Source organism: Mesitornis unicolor, unplaced genomic scaffold (genome assembly GCF_000695765.1).
Source record: "Mesitornis unicolor isolate BGI_N332 unplaced genomic scaffold, ASM69576v1 scaffold1042, whole genome shotgun sequence".
NCBI lineage: Eukaryota > Metazoa > Chordata > Aves > Mesitornithiformes > Mesitornithidae > Mesitornis > Mesitornis unicolor.
This window is the reverse complement of record NW_010168263.1, coordinates 32,883-56,640: the sequence shown is the minus strand read 5'-3', so window position 1 is coordinate 56,640 and position 23,758 is coordinate 32,883. Positions and strand designations below refer to the sequence as shown.

Here is a 23,758-nt window from a genome sequence, read left to right as displayed (position 1 = left end):
AAGGTACAAGGTTTATTGGATAATTTGATTATGAGATAACAAAACACTGTCATTAAATCTACAAGGCAAGGGCAGAACACAAAAAAAGAAAGTTAAAAGATCTTAAGGAGTGCTCATAATAAAGAAAAAAATGCACTAACGTACAGTTATTTAGAAGTCATGCTACGCACAGTGAAAGCTAAGAAGCATCCTGCTGTTCGCGAGATGAAAAGATCAGTGGCGTGTTTCAGTCAAAACATTTCTGGCAATGAACTGCACTGAAAAGGGGAAGGCAATGTGATTGGATGTGAATGAATTTGCCTTTTTTGAGTGCTAACCCACGGGAATGATTGTATGTCAGTGGCGGTTGAGTTTGCCCTCTGTGCCATAAAAAGCAGAGTAAAAGGAGGGGAAATATTTCCACTGCAGGCTGTTCCTCTGTTGCTGGGAGAAATAAAACACAATCTCCTGCTCCACTGCTCCTTCTCATCCCTTGACCACATCTCTCCTCTGCAGGTCAACACTTTTATCTCCTTCGTGTTCCCCATGGTGGTCATCTCTGTGCTCAACACCATCATCGCCAACCAGCTCATGGTGATGTTCAAACAGGCTGCCCAGGAGAACCAGGTCTGCACCATCGGCGGGCAGCAGACGATGCTCAGCATGTCCATGGAGCCCAGCCGCGTGCAAGCCTTGAAGCACGGCGTGAGGGTCCTACGTAAGTATTCGCCTATTTTGGCAGGGAACTGGCGAGAGGTTTCCAAGTAAAAGTGGTTTGAAGAGTAATAGGTTGAAATTGGTAAATGCTTTCACCCCAAACTGGATTTAAAATGAAAATTGGCTCTTTCTGGAAATCCAAATCGCCCCCAAATGCTTCGACATTTGCCAAAATTGTGCAGTTCTTGTCACAAAACCCCAGGCTTTGGAAAATAAATTTGCTTGTTCTCTTGGTGTCTTTTCCTTTTCACCCAGTTCTTGCTTCAGCTAGATCAGTTTGCCCAGAGCCCTATCCAATATGATTTTAACTAAATTCTGAGGGCTGGCTGTCTAAACATATTTCAGTTAAATTGCCAAGCTGTGTTCTAGAAAATACTCTCATCGATATTTCACATGCAATAAGGGGTTCATTTTATTCAGTGTCTCAAACAACACTGATAGCTGGGAGCCTAAGTGGCCATTCATGAACTGCTCAGGTGGGTGCTGGGTATTCATAACTTCATGGAGAAACTAGGCAGAACTGTGATCTGCATGGAGAAAGACAGAAAGAGATTAATTTTCTTTTAATTCTTCCAAACAACTACATTTAGGATAATCACAAAGAATCCTTTTATTTTGCCTTTGCTTGTTGATATCTAAAGCTAAAGAACAGATCTACTCATGCATAGAAACTCTGAAAAACTAGCCCAGCATTTTAATGATTCAGCCAACAGCAACATAAGCCTTGCATATATCGCTTTATTCCTTTGCTTTTTCTGCAGAACTTTGGTTCAGACAAAGGTTAAACAAAAGATCCTGTACCCAGGAATTGAGCTGTGCTGCAAAATACTGCGTGGCTTAATTAAATAAGCTGAGGAAAAGACCAAGGAATCTGGTAGCTTAAACTGACAGATGATAAAGCAAAAGCTGTTCAAAAATAGCACCCAAAAAAAATCTAATAAAGTATGCCAGTGTTGGTTATAAACTGTGAGAGCTCTCATGCACATTAAATGGTGATGGTTTGTTAGCAGAAAGCTTTCTGATCGGTGCTCTTCATGGCAGAGCTCTTGGTAGCTGAAGTGCTTTGGCCAAGGCCACATTTTCCATCAGGAAGGAAAGCCTGGCCCTAGAGAAGCCACCAAAAACCTCCATCTGATTTTTTCCCTGGGTTTTTCCAGCTGTTTTTCACAGGGGACATATCCAACACAGAGCCCTTGCTATGGGCGCACCTCCATGTGCACTCTGGCTTCCAACACTGAGAAAAAGGAGAGGAAAACCCAGAAGACATTAAATTCCCTGTACTTCTCTTGTTGGGTTGTGGTTATTTACTGCCTTGGCACCCTGATGAAGCAGCCAGGGTAAGACATGAACCTTGCTTTAGCACCGAGCTTGCCAAGATGGAGCCATGCACTTCCCTCAGTTCCCTCCAATCTTTTTCTGTTTCTTAACACTGCTGCCATTAAGTGAGAAGCTGCCTTTTCTCACTTGCATTACAACTTCTCACACCTCTTCCTCACATTTTAGTATTGTATTGTACTCTTTTAACATCAAGAGGAGAGAGCTCTTCATGAATAATAAGCGAGAGACCTAAATTTACACCTGCCCTTGCTCGGCGATGGTGGAAGAGCATCCCTCCCCAACAGGTCCACATTTCTGCCGAGGTGCTGAAAAACAGCCCTTCTTTCTCTCAACAATAAGCTTCATTTTCTTCTTCCTCTTCTCCAGGCAAATTTGTGCTTTTGTTATGTACTGCAAAAGCTGAGAGAAGTTAGCAAAAGCAAGGGGCTTCAGTCTGGAGCCTGAAACGGTGCAGAAATGGGTGAGATGTGGCAGCATGGGGCTCCAAGGGGAGCAATGCACAGGCATCCCCAGTGCCACCACAGCAGCAGGGTGGCCACTTGCTCCTTTTCTGGGCAGAGGAAGACCCAGCAAATAAGAAACCCACCGTAGGCTTTGTCTGTGATTCACCACATCATGCAGAAAGGCTTTTTTTATCTAGAAAGTGTGAGCAAAATCCTGCTTCATTTCATTTTTCAGCTGCACTTGATTACTGGAGCCGCTTGTTTCATTTTACTTTTGTCACCTGTTCCTTGCAGCTTTTTTTCTTTTTTTTTTTTTTCTTTTTAAATTAAACCAAGTCTCTGAGCGGTCCGTGAAGTAGAAAAAAAATAAACAGGGATGCACATGAGTTATCCACGGCAGCCAAAACCATGTACACAGCCTAGGCTAGTTTATGGAAGAGGACAGGAAAAGAAAAATGGCCCTTGTCCTCACTAATAAAACAGTTGGCACAAAATCAGAGCTTCATAGGGGTCAAAGCATTTTCCTTTTCCAAAAGTGAACTTTGGCCTGGAGTACAGAGTTTTGTTTTAAGGGTGAAACATTTCAAAACTTGTAACATTAGTACTCAGAAAAGACTCCTTTGCAGTTCATGGCTTGCAGAGCTGCTGGATGAGATCAGAGCGGCAAACACCTTCCTTCCTTCCTTCCTCCAGATTTACTGAGATTATGTATTTATTTACCTTGAAGTAGGCTGAAAGTGGTCAGGCTAACAGCTTCATTCAAAACATCCAGCACATCATTTTCCTCCTCCTTGGTAGCATTTATCTGTTTTCTTGGCTCTGTCTGACACTGGTCGTGTACAAAATAATTAGGGAACTCAGGATCAAGGAACGTGGCTGCCTGGGAACCACCTTGTTACTTCTTTAAGCGTGCGATCGCTGATTGTAATCCCCCCTCTGCTGTCAGCGATCACCAGGTGTGAGGATCCAAAATTCAGAGAGCTCGAGGCGCTGGCAGCCTCCCAGCTCTTTCATGAGGATAACAGGGCGATGTCTGCACCAGTGCTGCCACCAAAAACACCTTCACCCACCCAGTATTCCCTCCGTTTCTCCAATTATAAACCACCTCCAATTTTTGCTATTATTTCTTGTAGTGCTGGGATGCTGAGTCTCTTGAGTGCTATGTGATGCTTCACAGAAGGGTGAATATTCTCCAACTGCATAGCCTAATATGCCAATTCCTTGATAACATCCTAAATAAACCTTAAACACACATGTGCAGTTCAGAATAAGCATCCTTCAGCAGGTAAAACTTCACCAGACCATTGCATCCAGACACAGAGAAGCAATATAAATCTTCTGCAACTCAGTCTGATATTTCCAAACAAATTTCCCCCAAAAATCATGGCATATTTGAGCTTGGCTCAGGCTGAAGGCACTGTTTGGCCAATACGTCTTCTCAAAAGGGGACAGTTTGGGGACAAGGTATGTTTGCCCCATCAGCACAGCAGCCTGCAGCCCGTTCTCCTCCGAGCAGCCCTCAATGCCTGTCAGGCTCCCACTGTGGAGGGAAGAAAGGAGATATTGAACGTTGAGCTCTGCTAACGATGTCAAGACAAATTGATGGACACCAAGGGATGGCGTTGTGCATCCCTGGGTGGATGTTGGCTGAGCGGATTAAAATGTGATTGGTTCCAGGTAGCGGCTGCTCTGTTACAGAAGCTGCTTAGTGAAAGCAATTATAACGCACTTAGAGAGGTTTAACCAATTAAGAGAATATTCTTCAGTCTCCCGCAGCCAGCTGGCTGATGCCTTGGTAAGATGCTTTTGAGGACATGAAGTTAAACCACATTTTCTTACTGAATGTCGAAGGATTTTCAAATTATGATTCTAGGGTGTCTGCCTTTCTTTGATACTAGGCAAATGCCAAGAGTTAATGAAGTGTCCACGCAGCCTACATTTCATTAATTTGTGCATGAATAATTCCCCTTCTGAACAAATGTTTTGAAGAGTTCATTCATTTGTCAGTGCTGATGTCCCAAGTCGGAGCTATCTGTTTGAGGAGAAAAATATTGCTATGAGGTTCGGTGTAACCATCCACAGAGAGGAATAACAAATAGCAAATAGTTTGCAGGCACAATACACAGAAAAGCACCAGTCTGAAAATCTGCTCCTTAAACAGTTGCATTTTGTAATTGCTGTATTCTAGGGAAATCAGATTTGTCCATGCGTTTCTTTTGCAAGAAAAGGAACTGAATTGATGATGGTTTGTATACCTAATAAAAAGTCTGAGCGACTCCAAGCGGAGTTCAGCAAAGCCCCTGTGACAGTAAGCATGAGTGGAAACTGAGTTTAACAGCTGAAGTGTCAGATAGAGATTCGGGAGGATAAAATAGCTATTTAACAGTTGTATACATTTCCCAGAGATGTTTGTACGTGTAGGTTTACTTTCCAGCCTGCCAAGTGACATAAAGTGTGGGAGTGCTTTATAAACACCCTCCAAGGAGCAGAAAGGGACCATGGCCACATCTCTGAGGACAGGGAGACTCTTTTCTCCTCTCCCAAGAGGTGTCCCCAGGCTGGCGCTGCAGCTTGGGCTGGTGAGGGGCTTCTGGGGGGCTTCAGCCTCTCGTGGCTGCATCTCTAGAAACAGCTCCACTGCTGGCCATGCCCAGCAAGCTGAATTTCCAGGTGTTAAACCCTGTCCATATGAGTGTTTAAAGAGCTAACTGATGTGGTTTTAAACATGAAGTCTGGCCAGGGCCTTAGTCACTGCAGAAGCATGTGGTAAATACAGCCCCAGGGTCCCTCCACAGCAGAAAGCACTCAGGGAGGAACAAAGGAAAGAAGAAAGGGGCTGCAGAGGATGCCAGTTTGAGTTATACCTGATCCTAACAAATAGAAAGAGCCCTGAATGTGGTGAGGAGAAAGATGGGAGCACTTTTCTATCCATCAAAGGGGAAATTTTCTTTTTCTTCTTCCTTTTCCTCCAAACACTTGGGCATCCCTGGGGAGAATGGCACAAATGACGTTTAAATGGAATAAAGCAACTTATTCTTTCTTTTCCCGAAAATTAATTATCTTAGAAGGGAACTGGAGAAGACACCCTGGTTTGCACTGTGTCATCAGGGACATGCGGCTTGGACCCCATTCCTGGGACAGCTTTTAACCTTCATTTTCTGCCTTGCTCCTTATGGATGAAACCGGCGCCAGTGGACAATTTAATCACCAGCATGAGCAGGGCAGGAATTCACATCCATATTCAAGTCTGTCAGCTGAAGCCATTGAAAATCAGAACTGGAGAATATAGTCTGAGTAAAAGACATTGGTTCTGCATGCCAAAAGATTTTTCTGTTCACTCTGCTGTCTCACTGCCATTAACAAAGAATTATTTAGGGGAACATGGCTCCTTTCGAGCAAGACAGCATCTTCTACCCCTTAATCCAAATAAGAGACAATCCTTCCACTGTAAGGAAAAAAAAGAAGGAAAATTAAACAGAAAGATAAAATGCAGATTTCTGGCTGCTGGGAAAGGAAATTAAGGAGTCAAATCTAATGTTTGCAATGCTCAGTAATGTGTGTGAGAGCACAGGGGGGTTGTATCCAGCAAATGTGCTGTGTTTTCAGTGGTGTCTAAAGGAGCAGAGGGCTCCCCAGGCCTATCACTATTCCCAGTTTCTCCTTCACTCTCCTGAGTACTACTGGTGCATACTGGTGGTCCCCAGTCCCCGCTGGTTGTTATTGACTTTTATGGAAATCCTTTCTTGTGCAGCCTCATGACCCACATAGCAGCATAAGCAGTTTTAATTTTACTAGGCTCGTACCCACCTTTTCAGCTCTCATAATTCCCAGTTTGGGGCCTGTTGGTATAAATATTGCCTATGACCTGTCAGGTGGAGCATCCTGTTAATATAAACAGCACCTCAAGGTTTAATGAGGCAGTGCCAGATGTATCTACACAGGACCCAGCTTTTGCCATCTCTCATATCAAACAGCACAGGGACACTTGCTCCCCTTTGTGAGAGATTCTTTTGTAACACTATTGACTAAATAAGCAGATAAAACCCAGGAGCTTCAAATACACAAGGGCTGCTTCTCCAGAAATCAGCTTTAATGCAAATCCCTGATGTGAGCCCCATAACACTGTTATATCCATTATTGGTACCAGCTGGAGCATGCGTTCCCGGGGCAGGGTTGGAAACACAGGGCCTCTGATGAGCTGAAATGCAGGGAAGGCTGGGAGTCGTTGTTCAGGTGGGTTGGTCCATACCCAGTTGCTCAAAAATGACAAGATGCTGTTCCCCAGCTGTGTGTGTTTCAGCCCCCCTTGAAATGCAGAGAAAAAGAAATGAATTCAGCAAAATCCTCTGAACAAAACTATCAAGCAAGGCTGGATCTGAGCTTCTCCTGAGGCTTTAGCAACAGAGGAGGAGGCTGATAGATGGAAGAGCTTTTGCTTTTCCCCCTCTCATGGAGAGAAAGGAGGAGAGGATGGAGGGATACCTCCACCAAGGGCCACCCCGGAGCCACAAGGCTGTAACCCAGCATGTTCCTGGAGGTATGGAAGAGCTGAAGCCAGGAGGAAAACACCACCTAAGTGCTTTGTACTGTAGCAGATCCCTAGGGTGTCATGTGAGCTGGCAGTGGTAGCACATCGCCCACCAACATCCAGGTGCTCGGAGTCACACCAAGCCTCAGATGGCCCCAGAAAAGGGATGGGGGCTGAAAATCCCTCCCAGGCATGGGTATCACACTCATCTGAGCCACCAGGGCCTTTTTCCATGTGATATAATGCTCCATACTCTCAATAACCCAGTGTGAGCTTTTCGAGATGCTGGCCCTGTCTCCCAGCCTCAGCCACAGGATACACACAAGGTAGAATAAAATACTCAGTGGTAGCTAATAGAATTTAACTTCCAGGATTGCTTCCACATCCAGCTTAGTCTGAAAATCAAGACTGGCACAGTTTAAATCTTCTTTTGCACAATGAAAAAGATGTCACTGTAAATGTATGTTTCCCTCTGCAGGACTTCCTGCGTGATAGACAAACAAGGGCTTGTCCTCCGTGCTCCTTCCTCTTTCCCCTTCTTCCTTGGGATATGGCTCAGGTGGGCAGAGAATAGAGCCATTATGAGACAAAATAGAAAGCCACAGGATGCAATAATTCAGGTTTTAATATACTTTTAAATTGGGAGTTTGATTTAGAAGGGAAGTGAAGATGCAGCTGGGTGGAAGGACCATTCCCTGGCATCCCCAGCACACCAGCAGCAAAAGGCACCAGGTATCTGGGAGAAAGGGACACTTTCATTCTGCTTTAGATGAAAGGTAACACATTCCCGAGTTTCATATTCCTCCCTGGGTAGGGGACCCAGCAGGGCAGGATTGCCGCCCTAAATCTGCTTGATCCCTTGTATGATAAAATTGAAACATACAGATTAAGGGTGCGAAATGCAGGTCAGGGGCTCCTAATCTGCACGGCAGAGGCGGGTGGCACAGAACCGCAGGGCATGCTACCCCACTGGGATTTCCAAATCAGACCATAAGTGTCTCCAATGCACTTAGCTATGTGTTTAATTGAGTTTTAATTGCAGAGTGATTGCATGTGATATTACAGAATTATCACAGATTACTTAATTGACTGTTCGTTTGATGAAGTTAAGCAGATATTTCTCTCAATATGTGTTTTTGCTGCTATAGATCCCTGCCTCCATAGTTTTCAGCACAGCATCGTCTGAGCAGCGAAAGCAGAGATCCTTTACCAGGGAAAAACCACTTTCATTTGACATGCTGGTAAATTTAACAGACAGATGTGTGAGATTCTTAAAATTGGCTGCAGAGAAACCCCAGCTCCTGCTTTTTTTAAAGAGCTACATGCAGGGGTAAGCAGCTGGGAAGTGCCAGTGCATGGAGGCTCCTGCAAAAATTATCATGTGCACAAACGAACTTGTGTTTGAAGCCATCTGAGAAGCTGCTTTCACAGCGTGAAAATCCAGCTAATCCTGTCCAGGCACTGGGAAAGCAGATGGGCTGGAGTGGGGATGTTGGCTCATTCCCGAGACTGATGGATGGAGGAGGAGAAGCTGAAGAGCATCGCTTCTTCTGTGGCCCCTGGGAGGGATCTCCTGGGCAGTCAGGGGTGGACACTTCCATCCAGGGTGAACCAAAAGTCCATTCAACAGAGAAATTAACTTCTGGAGGTGGCCAAAAGCAGGTGCTCAGGAATGTGAAAGAGCAAAGCAGGCACCCAGTGCTCCCTCGGAGCTTCCCAGTGGATTTCTCCTGTGGCACGTGTCATCGAGGGGCTGTCCCCATCAAAGTCCCATCGCAGGTCCTCAGGGCAGGGTCAGACACAGGTCAGACTCATTCACTCAATGGCATCTGAAGAGCTGCAGGCCGTCCAGTAATGAATTACATCTGCGAGCACAACGACCACATAGCAGCCAAAAATATTCAGATTGAAATAATGAATTTACTCGGACAAGAGGAGAAAAACAGAGCCTCTAGCTTCTTTCCAAAACATGTCCCTTCAGTTGCCTAAACCTTTATTGAATAAATGGCTTTTGCCGTGTTCCTGGAAGATACTCTCATACACCATGCTAATAGACTATAACTGTCTCCTTTGTTAGTTATGTGTTTAATAAAAGAGATGGAGTTGAAGTGAGGCTGTAAGTATGGAGCTGGACACCAGGAGTTACTTAATTTCGGCATAAATTAGGCAGTGGCTCTGCTAGTGATGACACCTACAAAATTAGGGCACAGGCACTTCCCTCCCCACTGTGTTACTCAATCCTCCCCCGTGCCTCTCAGCTGAGTGATGGGGTGATTCAGCCGCAGCCAGACTCGCATCTCCTGGACCACGTTTTTAATGGAAATGCATCTTCTGCATATCTCCACTCTGTGCTATAGCATAGTCCTTGTGGGATGACAGTGTCTAGGTTTGGGACAGATCCACACAAATATTTTCTATGCCAAGACAGAAGCAAAAGCAGCCTTTGCCTCCACGTGGTAAATCGCATTGCGCTGGTGGTGCTCAGCTCTGCGAAAGAGCTTTCCTGCGTCCTAGCCCTTTCCAGGTCATATAAAGGACAAGAGTGATGTGGCCCCTATTTTCTGTAAAGCAAATCTGGGATAAGAAATTAACATAATTATTTTATTTAGCTTTGATTTTCTTCTTGTCTTTTATTGTGTTATGTTTTAACTGAGATTTCTTTATTTCCTGCTAGGATTCTGCCAGAATCCTGTCATTTTATACAGAGGTTGAAATGCATATTACAAAAGGAAACAAATCTTTCCCTTGATTGCCTGATATATCTACTTCTTAATCTAGATTGACAAATGCACTCTACCAACAGCACTTTTCTCCTTCAGAGCTGCTGCATTTTATTCTCCATTCTGTGATGTCCCTCATCAGGAATCTGGAAAGGAAAAAAAAAACATATTGTCTTTCTCTGCTTACCCTTTAATTAATCATTTTTATTATGGTAATGTCCAGATCCAAACGTCTTGTAATCACTGTCTCAGGTATTGCACAAACATCGAGCAAAAGGATGAGCCCTGCCAGCAGAAAGCAGCTCCTGCGGGTGGGTAATGATCCCCAGCACCGCGGGGACTGGGGCCAGTGGCTCCGCGTAACCAAATAATGGGATTATGGTGTCCCTGGCTCCCTGTCTACCTGGATGAAAAACACACACTAACCATCTCTGGGAGTACTTTGGACAAAATACCCAGTGCCACAAGGGCACAAAGCACAAGGAGAGATGCAAACACAGTTTTGTTTAAGCCAGTGCCTGAACTAGGCATCAGCAGTCCTTTAGCTGTACGCATCTTCCCTTGTTCAGAATGCCACTGCCCCCATGTTATTGCTATTTTCTATTATTTCTGTTATGCTTGTTTTTACAGACATTTGCAGGCTGGTTTTCCCTCAGGGCTATTAATTCGTAGCACAGCAGCAATAGAAGAACAAGTGAGGCTTTAGGCAAACAGTTTACAGGGATAAACACCACACAGACAGGTCTCTTTTTCACCCCTGATGAAGAATTGCTCGTGAAAAGTAACAGGCTTTTTTTGGTACCTTGCAGGTGCTGTGGTGATTGCCTTCGTGGTCTGCTGGCTCCCCTATCACATACGGCGTCTCATGTTTTGCTACGTCCCCTCCAGCCACTGGACAGAGTGAGTCACTATTTGGGGGATGAGCTCCCCCCATGCCAGGATGGAGTGTGGGGTCAGATGGGGCTGGGGCTGCTGGGGATGGAGGTGGGCATCTGAGAGCAAAGACGTTCTACACCTGAGGGGTTAAACCCTCAACTTTCTCATTATCATTTGGGGTTTTCTTTTTGGAATTCTTACAGTGTTTGCCAGCTAAATTACAGGTTCTGGTTTTATCATCATCAATTAATTCCCTGGGTGTGGGTGAAGAAAACATTTGCTTGAACCAAAATGCATCATAAGCCCCTCCTTCTTCAGTGGCTGCAGCCACAGACTCGCTCCATTGACAACGGCGATGGATATTCACCTTTGACGGCCCTTGATGAAATGGCATTTGGACAAGGGGGTTTTATACATCCGAAGGGGATTGCTGTCTCCATGGTGGAGATATCAATCACTAGAGCAGCCCCTGTCAACACACAATTTACCTCCACAACGCCACGGTTCCTTAGTGACAGGAGAGATTACACAGGGTGGAAAATAACCATGCTGCGTACTGAGCCTGGGGCAGGTTATTTACTGGGTTTTGCAGGAAGTGGTTCAAAATTAAATACTAGTAGTTGCCACTGATTAGAAAACATCCAGATTTTTGTAAATTTAGGGATAATTGCACGCCAACGCTGAATGCAAACTCACAAATGTGCAAGGGCACACAAGTCCTTTCTGCCATATTAGGCCAGATTCCTCAGCAAAGCAGCCACAGAACTGGTTATTCATTTAAAACATGCAATTAAGCATTAATGCTGTCTGGGGACATACACTTAGGTAGCCTGAGCTGCCATGAGATGCACCTGGCAAAAGATGTGTCTTTCCTCCTGTGGTGTTAACGTCCCTCTTCTCTCTGGGATTGGATTTCCTGCAATGAACAGGAAAAGAAAAAAATAATCTACAATACAAAAAGCAAAGCAACCATGAGACATTAAAATTTCATAAACTCCAAGCACAAAACCCAGTAATTTTCGATATAGCAGTCTACTGAATGGAATTGTACATCCACCCGTAGTAAAAACCACAGCCTATCTTCAGTCATGAAAACAGAGCTCTAGGCACAGACTGGGACAAACTGTTGTTTCTTGTTTGCTTTCCTATATGAAAAGCACTTAAAGCAGCAATCAATTATGTAGCGCCTGCGTTTGCTTTGAGCAAGAGGGGTAGGGAAGTTTGTCTGCAGTTAGTGTGAATTTATGCATTGTGGTTACATTCACATTTTTTTTTTTTTCTTCTTTTAAAAGCCATGAGCGATTTGAGGAAAACATAGAACTTACAGGCGTATTATGAATGGAGAACTATCAGTATGGTAGCTAATCAAGAGCTCACAGCAGCTTGACGTGTTCATTTATAAATGCATGAGCCTGCCCCTGAAGAAGAGAGAAATTTGCTATATTAATTCTTCACCACTACATAGAGAAACTCTGGATGGGCCATGTAGTACTTGGCAGTGCTGGGGGATGTGGAGGGATGGGTGATGTACTCCAGCACACATCTATTTATCTTTTGTTAGACTGCTCAGACTAACAAAAAGGTCTGCAATTTCCACTGAGATAAATGATCCTGAGGAACGTCTTCCTGAAAATGAGACCCGTGTTGTTTATAAACCCTTTACCAGCACAAAGCTGTTGGTCTCAGTTCTCCCAAGGAAAGATAATTCTGACAGAAAAAACAAAACTAAATGTTTTCAACCGATTCTATTTGAAAACATTATATTGTGATGGTAAGGATCTATTTCAGAAGCATGCTACCATCAACTTGCCCCCAGAATAGAGAGTGCTGCCGCAGATTACAGACAAATCCCAACCCAAGGACCCATTGAATGAGCTGATGCAGCTCGCACTGCCGTGGAGAGGAGAGAGCTGCATCTGTTCCCGGATCTTGGCTCTTCTGCGGGCTCTGTAGGCCAGAACTGCAGCCAAAAAAAGTCAAGCTAATGTATATGCATGACACAGAAACAGATTTCCATCTGGCTTCTCAGTTTCACACATGTGTATTCTCAAAGACAAAGTGAATGCACGGAGTAAGTATCACATCCAGATGCAGGGAATACATAAATTTCTAACTCCTAGTGATAGGGTAACACCTTTGTAGAGGCATTTGACCTCAATTTGGCCAGTCCCAGTTGAAAACATAGATGTTCTCCTGATGCCTCATGCACCATTAGTAAGCTCATGTCCCCAACGAGAAAAGTTAGCTCATGTTTTTCTCACCCATGTGACTTTGAATTATTCAGATTTTTATCTTTCATCTGTTCTTGCAGTTTCCTTTTCAACTTCTACCACTACTTCTACATGCTGACAAATGTCCTCTTCTACGTCAGCTCGGCAATCAACCCCATCCTCTACAACCTGGTGTCTGCAAACTTCCGACAGATCTTCCTCTCCACACTCACAATCCTGTGCCTGCCGTGGAGGAAGAAGAAGAAACGATTGGCCTTCACCAGGAAATCCAACAGCATCTCCAGCAACCACACATTTTCCAGCCAAGTCACAAGGGAAACTACATACTGAAGCCAAAGGAGGAAGGGAAATGCACTTCGTTGTGGAGTCAAAACTTGAGAGAGGCCTCTGTGACTTTCATGCATGGTCTCCAAATTCACGTAACACAAATGTGTTTAGCAAAGTCATTGTTGTTGGAAAAATAGGCTTCGTTCTGCCAGTAACTTTGAGGTTATTTTAAAGCATTGGCCTTGCCTCTTGTGAGTAATGTCTACACGTTTTGTAACTTCAGTCTGGCATAAATCCAGGTGCAGTGTTAACTGGGAAGCCAAACTATGTTAAACTTAGGCAAAATCATACTGCATTTCATCCTGTTCTCAATGCAGAGATGCCATGTTCACATCCAAGGGTTTGAGACCACATCTCTTGGTGGCACCGAGCAGAGAGTCTGATAAGGAGGAAGCAGTTTTGAACAGAAAGGGACGTTCCTGGAGAATGAACGTGCTCATCTATGGGATGTTCAATGAAGGAGGAGTGAAAACTCAGGGAGCCAGGTGGTCATTTTAGAAATAGATCTAAATTATTAGTAATATGACCTAGGTGCTCAAGAGAGCCGCTCTGGCTCCTTCAAATTAAATAACAACAGATGATGCCTTACCTAGACTGGGGTGGCTGTGGCCTGGGGGAATGAGGGTCATCTTTCAATTTAGGGCATATTCAGTGCCTGGCACAGTGAGCCCCCTCCCTCACTGGAATCGGTACTGCAACACCAATAAATAACAAAGTCTCTGACAAAGTCAAGAATGCAGAAGCGGTGCCCAGCTGGAGTGCTGAAAACAAACAGAAATGGAAAATCTTACTTTGGCCATACAGCCAAGTCCTACTTTTTTACCAGGGAGAACAGTTAGCTGGCTTGCATTAAGAGGTGAGAAAACTCTAGGCTCATCAGGGTTCCAGGCTGCTGAGAAAAGAGCAACCTGCCTCAGTTCTGTGGGACCTTCAGAATTTTTCCCATTCTTATTCCAATTTTACTTGTTTCCTCACCGTTTTCATATTATTACATCTCATAGGTTATAGCATTTGTAGGCCGAGGGGTCTTTTGTTCTACCTTTTCTTTTATTTCTTTCTGCCCACAGACCTGTTGGCACACTGATCTGCACACATGAGTCTTCAAATAGTGCAAACGAGAACGCAAGAAGGTCTAACTGGGAAGTCTTAACTCTAAAACAAATTTCTTTTAGCAAGCCAGAGGAACAGAAACAAGATCTGAAAATTCTCTTTGCAATTCCTCAGCTGGCGAGTAAGGTTTTCCCTTGTACAGTTCCACCTTTAACAGCCCACTATGTGATGAAACAAATTGGTCCAGAGCCTTTAGCACCAGAAATCACAGGCCCCTAGGATAAGCTAAAGGGCTTTCCTGACGGTCACATCACCAGATGGTGACCTGCATGAACCTGGAGCCAGCCAATCATCCTGTGCAACCGCTGCTGTGATTTTGCTAGTGGTGACCTTGTGTCCCCTTTCACATCACACTTCATTAGGAGAGCAGGGCTTGATGAAAATCTAGAAGAGTCACTTGGCTCAATTCAGCTTTCTGGGCTCCCATGTCACTTTTCTACTACCCTTGGTAAGTGACAGATTTCTCAGTGCTGGAGATGTGATTCTGGCCCAGTGGACCATCATGCAGTGATGGACACCAGTTACCGATCCACTGGGTACTGGTGACTTCTCCTTCTGCAGATGTGGTATCATAAAACCATAAAGTATCTCAAGTTGTATAGACCCATAATGGTCCAACTCCCTGGGCTCCTGGTTTAGGTCCTGTTTGGCTCAGGACACAGAGAAAACACCTGTAGGGCATTTGCTGTGAGGTTTGAGTGATAACTGTCTACTTCTGAGGCATTTATAACATGGGAGATGCACAGAGCTAGCTACTATGGTAGACCTGGCTACCATCAGCCACGTCCTCCAACCACACCTACCGAGGACGGGAGATTATTTTAATGTCTAGCACAGAACTATTCCAAAAGAAAGGGCTCAAAATAGAAATCAGTGGGTCATTTGTGTCTTCTGATTCAGCCAAACTACAGGCTCTGTCCTGTCATGCCTTCTTTTAATTTCTTGCCCTGGTTGTACCAAACAGAGGGCAGAGATTATATCTGACAAAGCACTTGGGTTGTTCGTGCACAGTTGACTCCTTTTTTGGCGAGAAAAGCAGGTAATGGCACACCCAAAAATAAGCAAAAAAGGAGACTGGTGTCTCTTTGGAAGGAAATCTGTGAGGAACCAGCAAATATTATCTGTGTGTGTGTTAGAAATGGCTTGGGCAGGCTGGAAGAAGAAGTTCTAGAAGACCTGTACATACCACCTTGTAGGAAAGCCCAGGTATGATGAGCAGAGGAAGAAGAGTCTTAATGTCACACACTTAACATTGGCCTTCCAGGCAAGACACTGTTTAAATGTTTCTGGAGAGGACCCAAATTTTTAACTTCATCTCTAAAGAGAGTCAACAGCTGGGAGGTGGTTTCTGAAACCTCCTGTGGAAACTGTGTGTTGCTTTGTTTGATCCATTAGGATTTAACATCCTGCGTGTCTCAGCTGCTTTTGAAATGTTAAACATTATTAGTATACTTGTTCAACACCAACCTGCTGAAATGTGCTCGATTATCTTAGAAACCACTGTACAGAAATTGTAGTTTCACGGTAGATGTTCAGCTCAGATTTACATTACTGAGATACACTGGCAGCTTACAGAACATCTGATCATGGCTCAGAGAAACTGGTAGGTTTATTGCTGGTTCGACATGAAAATGGGAACAAGCTGAAGTAAAAACAAACTTATCACAAACTCTTTCCTCAATGTTTGTTGGATTACTTGAGTCCTAGAGAGCTGAGTATGTGGGAGGGGATTTATCCAAGCAGTTTGCTGGCTCCTACAGCTCTGTTCCTGCAGTTTAATGGGGGAGCAGACCTGAGCCAGCGGCCTTAATCTGAGATTGCAGCTCAAAGCTACCTCTTCCACTGGCCAAATCTTTCTACCTGAGCTGAGAAGTGGAAGTTACAGCTGGTTTCATCCTCTCCCTGCTCCTCTCCCAGTTTAGTTTTGCTGTATTTGACCTAGGGTTTTAGTTCCCTTGAGTGAGGATCACTCACTTACAGGACAACTCCATGGTTTTGTAAAGGAAAGCATGACACCGTAGAGAAGAAAAAGGTACAAACAGCACAGTATATACCATAAAAATTGATCCTTCCATGCCTTTTAACAACAGTTGAATTACTAACCCAACAAGGGTTAGCTTTAAGCCTAATTGAGTATGAATGGCTTTTGCCTTTAGACAAAACTCATACTCCTGTCCTTTGAATTCTCGTCTTGTCTGAGTTCCCCGCTGGTGCAGAGGGGTGAGCGTTGGTGCGGCATGCTCCTAATCTATGCAAATTTCCTATAAGCGTTTTGAACTGTTTATTTTGACTAAAAAAAGGTCTGTTGAACCCACAGATGTGAAGTGCTGCCAGATGGATTCTGAGAAATCCCCATCTGAAGAGAGTCTATCAATTGACCTCTTCAAATACTATTTTGAGGTTCCGTTTCTCTTCACAGTGTTCCTGTCAAGAGCCATCCATTTGGCAGCATGTGAAATCAGATTTCCAAAGTCATTACGCTATTCAGTAATTTCCTCCAGACAGCACTTTCTCACCAAAGGCCCATCACGAATCAGTGTTTGAACGCTCTGCTGAGCTCGTCGTTATTTTGGAAAGCGCGAGACCTCGCTTCAGGAGAAAACGTAATGGAAAAGTCAGTGAGAAGGGTTAGCAGGACATGTGTTAAACATGACGATAGCAGGATCTTTACATTTATAGCATCAAATGTTTAGTGAAATAAAACCCCAGGTGTGCTGTTGCTGCAGACAGCTGGTGTTGCAGGCTTGGGCCCATTGTCTGTGTGGCTGCCATCACCACCTGCCCTTGAGGGGGACAGGAGAGCGCTGGAGCTTTCCCGTGCAATGCCATGAGTGTTGGTCTGACATCTTCCTGGCTGTGCTGTTTGGTAGCTGTTTAAACGAAGCTGTATCCGCTAGAGCTTTGTCTGGTTCTTGAAATTACAGCTCAACAGTTTCTTCTGTTTTCGGTCTGGATTCGTTTCGCAGGAAAACAGAAATTGCTCATACAAAATCTTGTGACGCTGTGTCCTGGCTTTGTGATCAAGAGTCCTTCCCCAGCCGTGCCACCTGATAGTCCTGCACATACTGTATTTATGGCAAATATTTTTTAAAGTGCACCTTTTTTTTCTGAAATACAAAATGTTGATGTGCTTTATTTTCTGTGGCCTGTTGCGCAATGGGAAAAAAGATGAATGTTAAAAGTGTGTCAGCGTCTCCTTTGTAATATTTTCTGTGACAAAGGGAAGGAAGAGGGTGTGAAATCCTTTTGTGTAGCAATGGGAATTTTTCTCTTTCAGTGTAACATGCTGTAATTGATACTGTATTTACTATTCAAACTGTAATGAAATTGTTACTTCCTGATATAGCCTTTGTACTGTATGGTATTTTATTTTATTTTATTTTGTCATTTATTGATCCTAAGAAATAAATATCCAAATTTAAGGCTTGGGCTAGTTATGCTTGAAATGGCTGCTGTGCCTTAATCACACAGCCTGCTTACCAGAGCTGGGGCTGTTCAGCCTGAAGAAGAGGAGACTCAGGGGGGATCTCATTAAAGCTCATCAATATCTCAAGGGTGGTTGTCAGGAGGATGAGACCACACTCTTCTCAGTTGTGCCCAGCGACAGGACAAAGGGCAATGGTCACGAACTGGAACACAGGAGGTTCAACTTAAATATAGGGAAAAGCTTCCTCACTATGAGGATACCAGAGCACTGGACCAGGCTGCCCAGAGAGGTTGTGGAGTCTCCTTCTCTGGAGACATTGAAACCCGCCTGGACGTGTTCCTGTGTGATCTTCTCTGAGTGATCCTGCTCTGGCAGGGGTTGGACTGGGTGAACACAAAGATCCCTTCCAACCCCTCCCATGCTGTGATCCTGTGAAGCCCTGGGCTTTCAGCATGTGGCACACACAGCCCTGCAGTATGGGAGCAGAGATGTCCTGGGCTTCGAGACAGACCCGTGCTGCTCAGAGGGCAGTGCTATGGTGAGGTCCATGGACACCCCAGGAGCATGGCTGCTTGCTGAACACCTGCCTCGCTTGTCTCGACTGCTTGCCATCCCCTGTTGCAGGGCCAACATTAAAGACATTGTATTTTGGCTGTTATTTCTGCCTGGAAAACCAGTGCAGGTCAGGGCTTTACTGCACTGAGAGCTGTAGGTACACAGTGCAGGGGACAGCCTTCACCCCAGAGAATTTGCTGCTGAAAAACAAAGCAGGTTTATGGTGCCTTGACACTGAGATTTCCCTTCCTACCTCCCCCTCTTTTACATGACCCACTTCCTCCCTGGCAACCATTTTTCTGACACAGTAATTTCGTGGGAACAGGATACATGGGTATTGCCCACTATATTAAAGTGTCATTACACTTAATAAGCAAAAACCAATCACCTCCATTCTCCCTGCAGCTCCTGGCTAAAGTTCTGCTGTGAAATAGCTCAGCTGAGAACCAGGAAAATCCACAAAATGTTCAGAGTTTTCAGCCATTCAACCCTATGGTTTTGATTTCTAGCAGAAGGAAAGGTTGCTTGGAAAGCAGCAACAAAATAAAATGTAAATATTTGGAACCATTCGTGCCTGGAAAATTCATCTTCTAAAACCCAGCTGAAATGGATCGCCTCTTCAAAAGCATTTTGGTGCTTCTGTCACATGAGAAGAGCAGGAGCCTCTATTGTCCCTACACCGTCAATTATTAAAGAACCCGATAATTTATTTTATGTATCCTTTGATTTGGCTTGCTGCCCTGCTCTGTTAAAAGGTGTATTTTCAGTCCGCTGCCCTAAGGAGCTGCAGTTCGTGTCTTCAGCAGTGAAAATCCACAACGCGCGGCAATGTCCTTGTTTTCTGGCTGCAGGAGATCTTTGTGCAGGGCAGGATGCTCCCAGTGGAGCCTCCATTGCTTATGCAGAAGCACAGACCATGTCCAATGGAGTGAAAAATGTTGCCCTCTGCTCGTGACTGCTCTAACTCAGGGCTGACTCCTCAAAAAAGCAAAATTCCCAGGAACCAGAGCTCCTCGCTCCACCCGTGCAACCTTCCCACCCCATGGCATGCAATTGGGCATCACATCACACCCCGCCAATGAGAAGGAAAACAAAAGGCTGTGGAGAGTCAATAAATTTATTTTTTTCATTTAGAAAGCACCTCAAGAAATGAGGAATGCTTTCAATTTGCCCCATATCTCTCATTTCAATTATAAAAGTAATTTCCATAGCTCACATGAGGAAAATTTCAGGCGCCTTTTGAAACAAATGTTACATTTTAGTAAACGGCTTCATAAAACTTAATAAACATCCATCCAGAAGTTAATTTAGTTAAAATATCTCTAAATCCTCCTCTGCCTTATTAGATTGGTTTGAACTGTGGATCAGGTTGGAGTGTATTCATGAGAGTACTTAAGCAATAAGGCAGCGCATCCTGGTTATTATTACAGGTCCCTTGTGGGCTGTGAAGTATGAAGCAGGGCACAAAGTGACTTTGGGCACTCAAGTGCAAAACCCCTCCAGAAGTACCTGAGCACAGAGGTGGCCCTGAGTGCTGCGGGGTGGCCAAACCAAAGGGCCATAAACCATGGGGGGCAAGCACAGAGCAGCCAGCCCAGCCCTGGGCACCCCCGGCCAAATGCCAGGGGAGAAGGACAATGATGGGAAGTTGAGGTCAACTGAGCCCACCAGCGACCGTAGCTGCTAAAGAGTAAACACAATGGTTTCATTCTTGAAGACAGACTTATTGGAAAGAAAGTAAGTCGGAGGAGTAAAAAAAAAAACTTAAACGAAATTTAAACATCTCAGAGATGGCCAGAATATCATCATAGGTGTGAATACAACAGCCACACACTCACTATACATTTTTGGTCTTTCCAGTGGGGACCTCTTCCTCTTGAAAGTACTGGTGGGCTCAGCTGTTTTGTATCACCAGTGACATAACATTTAATCACACTTGGCTGTTTCTCTATGAGATCCTGCAGAAATGGGAAGCAACATCCTTCACCCTTTTAATGTAAAAATGTAAAACCCTCTGGTAAAGCGGGAATGGCCCACTTTGCTTCCACACTGCTGCTGCTCCGCTGGGCACCGCTGAGACATCTCAGCCTTGTCGTGAACTGAAGGTATGGAAAGGATCAATTATGAACACATAGCCTGCATGATCAGCTTCAGGATCTGCAAAGGTACAGAAAGAATAAAATACTCCTTTCTTGAGAGTAACATCAATATCATGGATGGACTGTTTCACCCTCATCGTGATGAAATGCAGCATGAAGATGAAAGGACAGACACATCATATTTTGCCATTGCATTAGCTTCAGTCGCATTAAGGGCTGAACCAGTTAGAGTTAGCCTGGGGCTTCTTTCTTCCTTTCTTCTGCTCCTCCTTTCTCCTGTCTTTGGAAGCTGCTTAGCAGGAAGGGTACATCCAACACTTCTGCAATGCAGCTTTCAGCCTCAGGCACCACTAAAACACATCATAATTAATCAGGATGTCTGATTGCTGTATCTCATTACTACTTCTTAGCTATGTAACCTCCAATGAAAATATCCACATGCCATTTTTTTTCTTTGGAAATGTCTCGGGGCTGAGCAGGTACCAGCACTGGGTCATGCAGGGCTGTGGTTCATCTCGCAAGGGAAGAGTCCCAGGGCTAGAGCTCCAAGGGAAGTTTGTAAAACTCATGGTTTTTTTCCAGAAATGCATGAAGGGAAAGCTGCTGCATGGCCAATCTGGCACTAATACAGTAGGTACTCTGAATAACTGGAGTGTGGGTTGCACAACGTGATGCTCGCTTCTCTGAAATCACTTTTGTTGTGGAATAGCCCACCCCAGGCACTTATGGACTCACCAGCACCCCAACATTTCATGAACATAATCAAGATGTAATAGCCATTATTATTGAGCTTTAACAGTGTTAGCACACTGCTAACAACCCAGCACACTCTGTACCTCCATCGCTGCAAAGATGCTCTTGTTTTATGAGACAGTTTTCAGGCACAGAGAACGTAAGGGATTCACTCAAGATCTCTAATGAAATCTTCTTGTAGACCAGAGATTCAAACCCCAGTGTTTCCGGCACAGTCAACTCTGATTCATCTTTCCCTTCATTCAGCTTAAGCAGGTAGTCCAGCAGCTATTTTAAGTCTCCATTCCAAGACATATATTAGCAAAACCTGCCAACATTCAAGCATTTAAAAGCAACTTCTCGCTGGTTGTCGACAACAGCAACAACCTTGGCAGAGCACTTGGCAGCTTTCAAAGCTTCTTGACGGTGCTGTTATCCTTGGTGTCTGCTTCATACGGATTGCAGGAGAAGGAGAAGCATTGTGTTCTGAGTTTTAAAAAATACCCAAACAGGAACAAACTGCATTAAATGGGAACGACCTTAGTGGTGTCATGGCGAACTATAACAAAATCTGTGACATTTTCAATGCTCGAGTTCTTCTGTCCGCTTGCAAAGCAGCTATGACTGTCAGCGGCATTTTGATGCAGCTCCCACACAGCGTATGCATTCTTACAAAGTTCCACATTACTGTGATAAATCATTTTTGTCTTCCTTCAGACTGGAAATTGAGATAAGATTAATTTCTCTTTAGCCATCCTCCCAAGCATAAAATTAGATTTTTGGTGACCATCTCAGAAAAATGTCTTATGTGGCAGTGGTGTTTCCTGACTCAGAACTTGAGACTTGCTCCTCTCCTCCCTCTGGCCTTGATCTGGATTAAGAAAAGCAGGGATTTTAACTCTGATCACTGCTGACACCACAGCAAGGCAGCCAGACCAGTGAAACTTCTTGCCCAGAGAAGTGAGCATCTGTCCAGAGCAGGCTGATCTAGCAAGACATGGGAACACAAACTTAAAGGCTTTTGAAATGAAAGAAAATACAAATCTGTGGAGCATTCATGAGCCCAGATGAAGGCCTGCATGCACAACTGCTATAAATCAGTTTGTACCTGCAAAGAAACTTAGTTTGTGCTTTTAAGTGACCCAGTTTAGCTTTGTTTGTTTCTCTTTCCTGAAGGTTGGTTGTTTTTTTTTTTAAATATCATTTAGCAGGGAAAAATGAAGCAGTTCATTATGATAGCAGCTCCACAGCCAATCTCAAATGCCAGAGGCGCTGAGCAGATTAAAACAGAAATCACAGTTCATAGCTTGTGTCTGGAAGGAACGAAGGAACAGAGGCTCCGGTCCTGATTTTGATTGAATACAGGATGGTATCTCTTGTTTATTGTATATATTACAACAGCAAGGAGGGAGAGCATTTATCACCACATGCCTCAGTGTTTTTTAATATACTCTTTATCATATGCACTTCACGAAACACCCTTGCAGATTTCACTTTGTATCTTAATAAGCTTTCATGGACTTTGGAAGAAAGAGAAAAATACGTGCTCCTATGCTGCAAGTCCTGCTCCATTTATATGCCATTAAAACCATCTCCTCATAGAAAAGCGATGTCCTTGGCTTAGCATAGCTACGTGGTAGAAATCCTTCTCCACTTGCCCTAGCGTGATATGATAATAAGCGTTGTTATAATCTGATTCCTGTGGAAGAAGCGCTGTCTTCTGCTGGGAAAACAGCTCACCAGCGAGCTTGAGGAAGAATAGGTGTCAGTGTGAGTGGCAGCTTTAGACCCGAGGTGAACAGGAAAGCAAGAGCTACCCATAGACAAACACTGAAATAGAAATTATGGAGGGCTATCTCTGCTCCACTCATTATTCTGGAAGGCAAATGAAAGATTAATGAACCTCTGTAGAGAGAGATAGAAGCAAAAAAGGTTTCTGCAGGCCCCCGTGTTGAAATGCATGTCAACGCAAAAGCTACTGGCTTCTCAATGCTCAGCTTTGAGGAAGGTTGTGCCGTGTCTGCTTAAGATGTAGGATAAAAAGTACAAAGGACTTCAAATGACTTCGGAAAGCACGGGTGAAGTAAGTGCACAATGATAATTGTGTTTGCTTTCTGTGTTTCTGTGTAAATCATGTCACCAAAAGGACCTGCAGACTTTTTCCAGAAAGAAGACAGTTGTGTTAGCAACATCAGCATGTAACAAAAAAACACTGGAAAATGGAAAAGGAAAGAAAAATAAAAGAAGAATTCTTCTGTCTGATTTTCATATCTTCACAAATCACTCAAAAGCTTTTATCTTCAACCCAAATCTCTCTTCCACTTGTTTACAACAATCCGTCCCCCTGCGCTATTCATTTTCCTTGCAGATCGCCTCCGGGGCTCAGGGTCTGCCTGTTGTTTATCTCCATCTCTTCAGGAGGCACCACAGGGTCTGAAGACTGGTTGTCTTGATCAGCACAAAAAAGGCTGGTTTAATGTAAGAAGGGGCTGTGAGACCCAGCAAGACTTTGATGAGCCCAAATAGACTTCCTTAGCGGTTGGCACCGGAGTACTGGAGAATTAGGAGCTATACGACTCAAATGAAATAGCGAATGAGACGTTAGGATGAGAAAGATCTTTTGTTGGTGCAACAATTGATAAAGCAAAGGATATTGCGTATTTATTTGAAACTGAG

General features: G+C 44.2%; 1 protein-coding gene across 1 annotated transcript; it reads left to right on the top strand.

Moving 5' to 3' along the window:
• The first annotated feature begins 496 nt into the window (after positions 1-496).
• On the top strand, positions 497-13,300 carry LOC104536353 (neurotensin receptor type 1-like). The gene is made up of 3 exons (XM_010178936.1): positions 497-697; positions 10,535-10,625; positions 12,913-13,300. The coding sequence occupies exons 1-3, from the start codon at positions 526-528 to the stop codon at positions 13,160-13,162; spliced, it is 513 nt and encodes a 170-aa protein (XP_010177238.1). The 5' UTR covers positions 497-525; the 3' UTR covers positions 13,163-13,300.
• Positions 13,301-23,758: the final 10,458 nt, after the last annotated feature.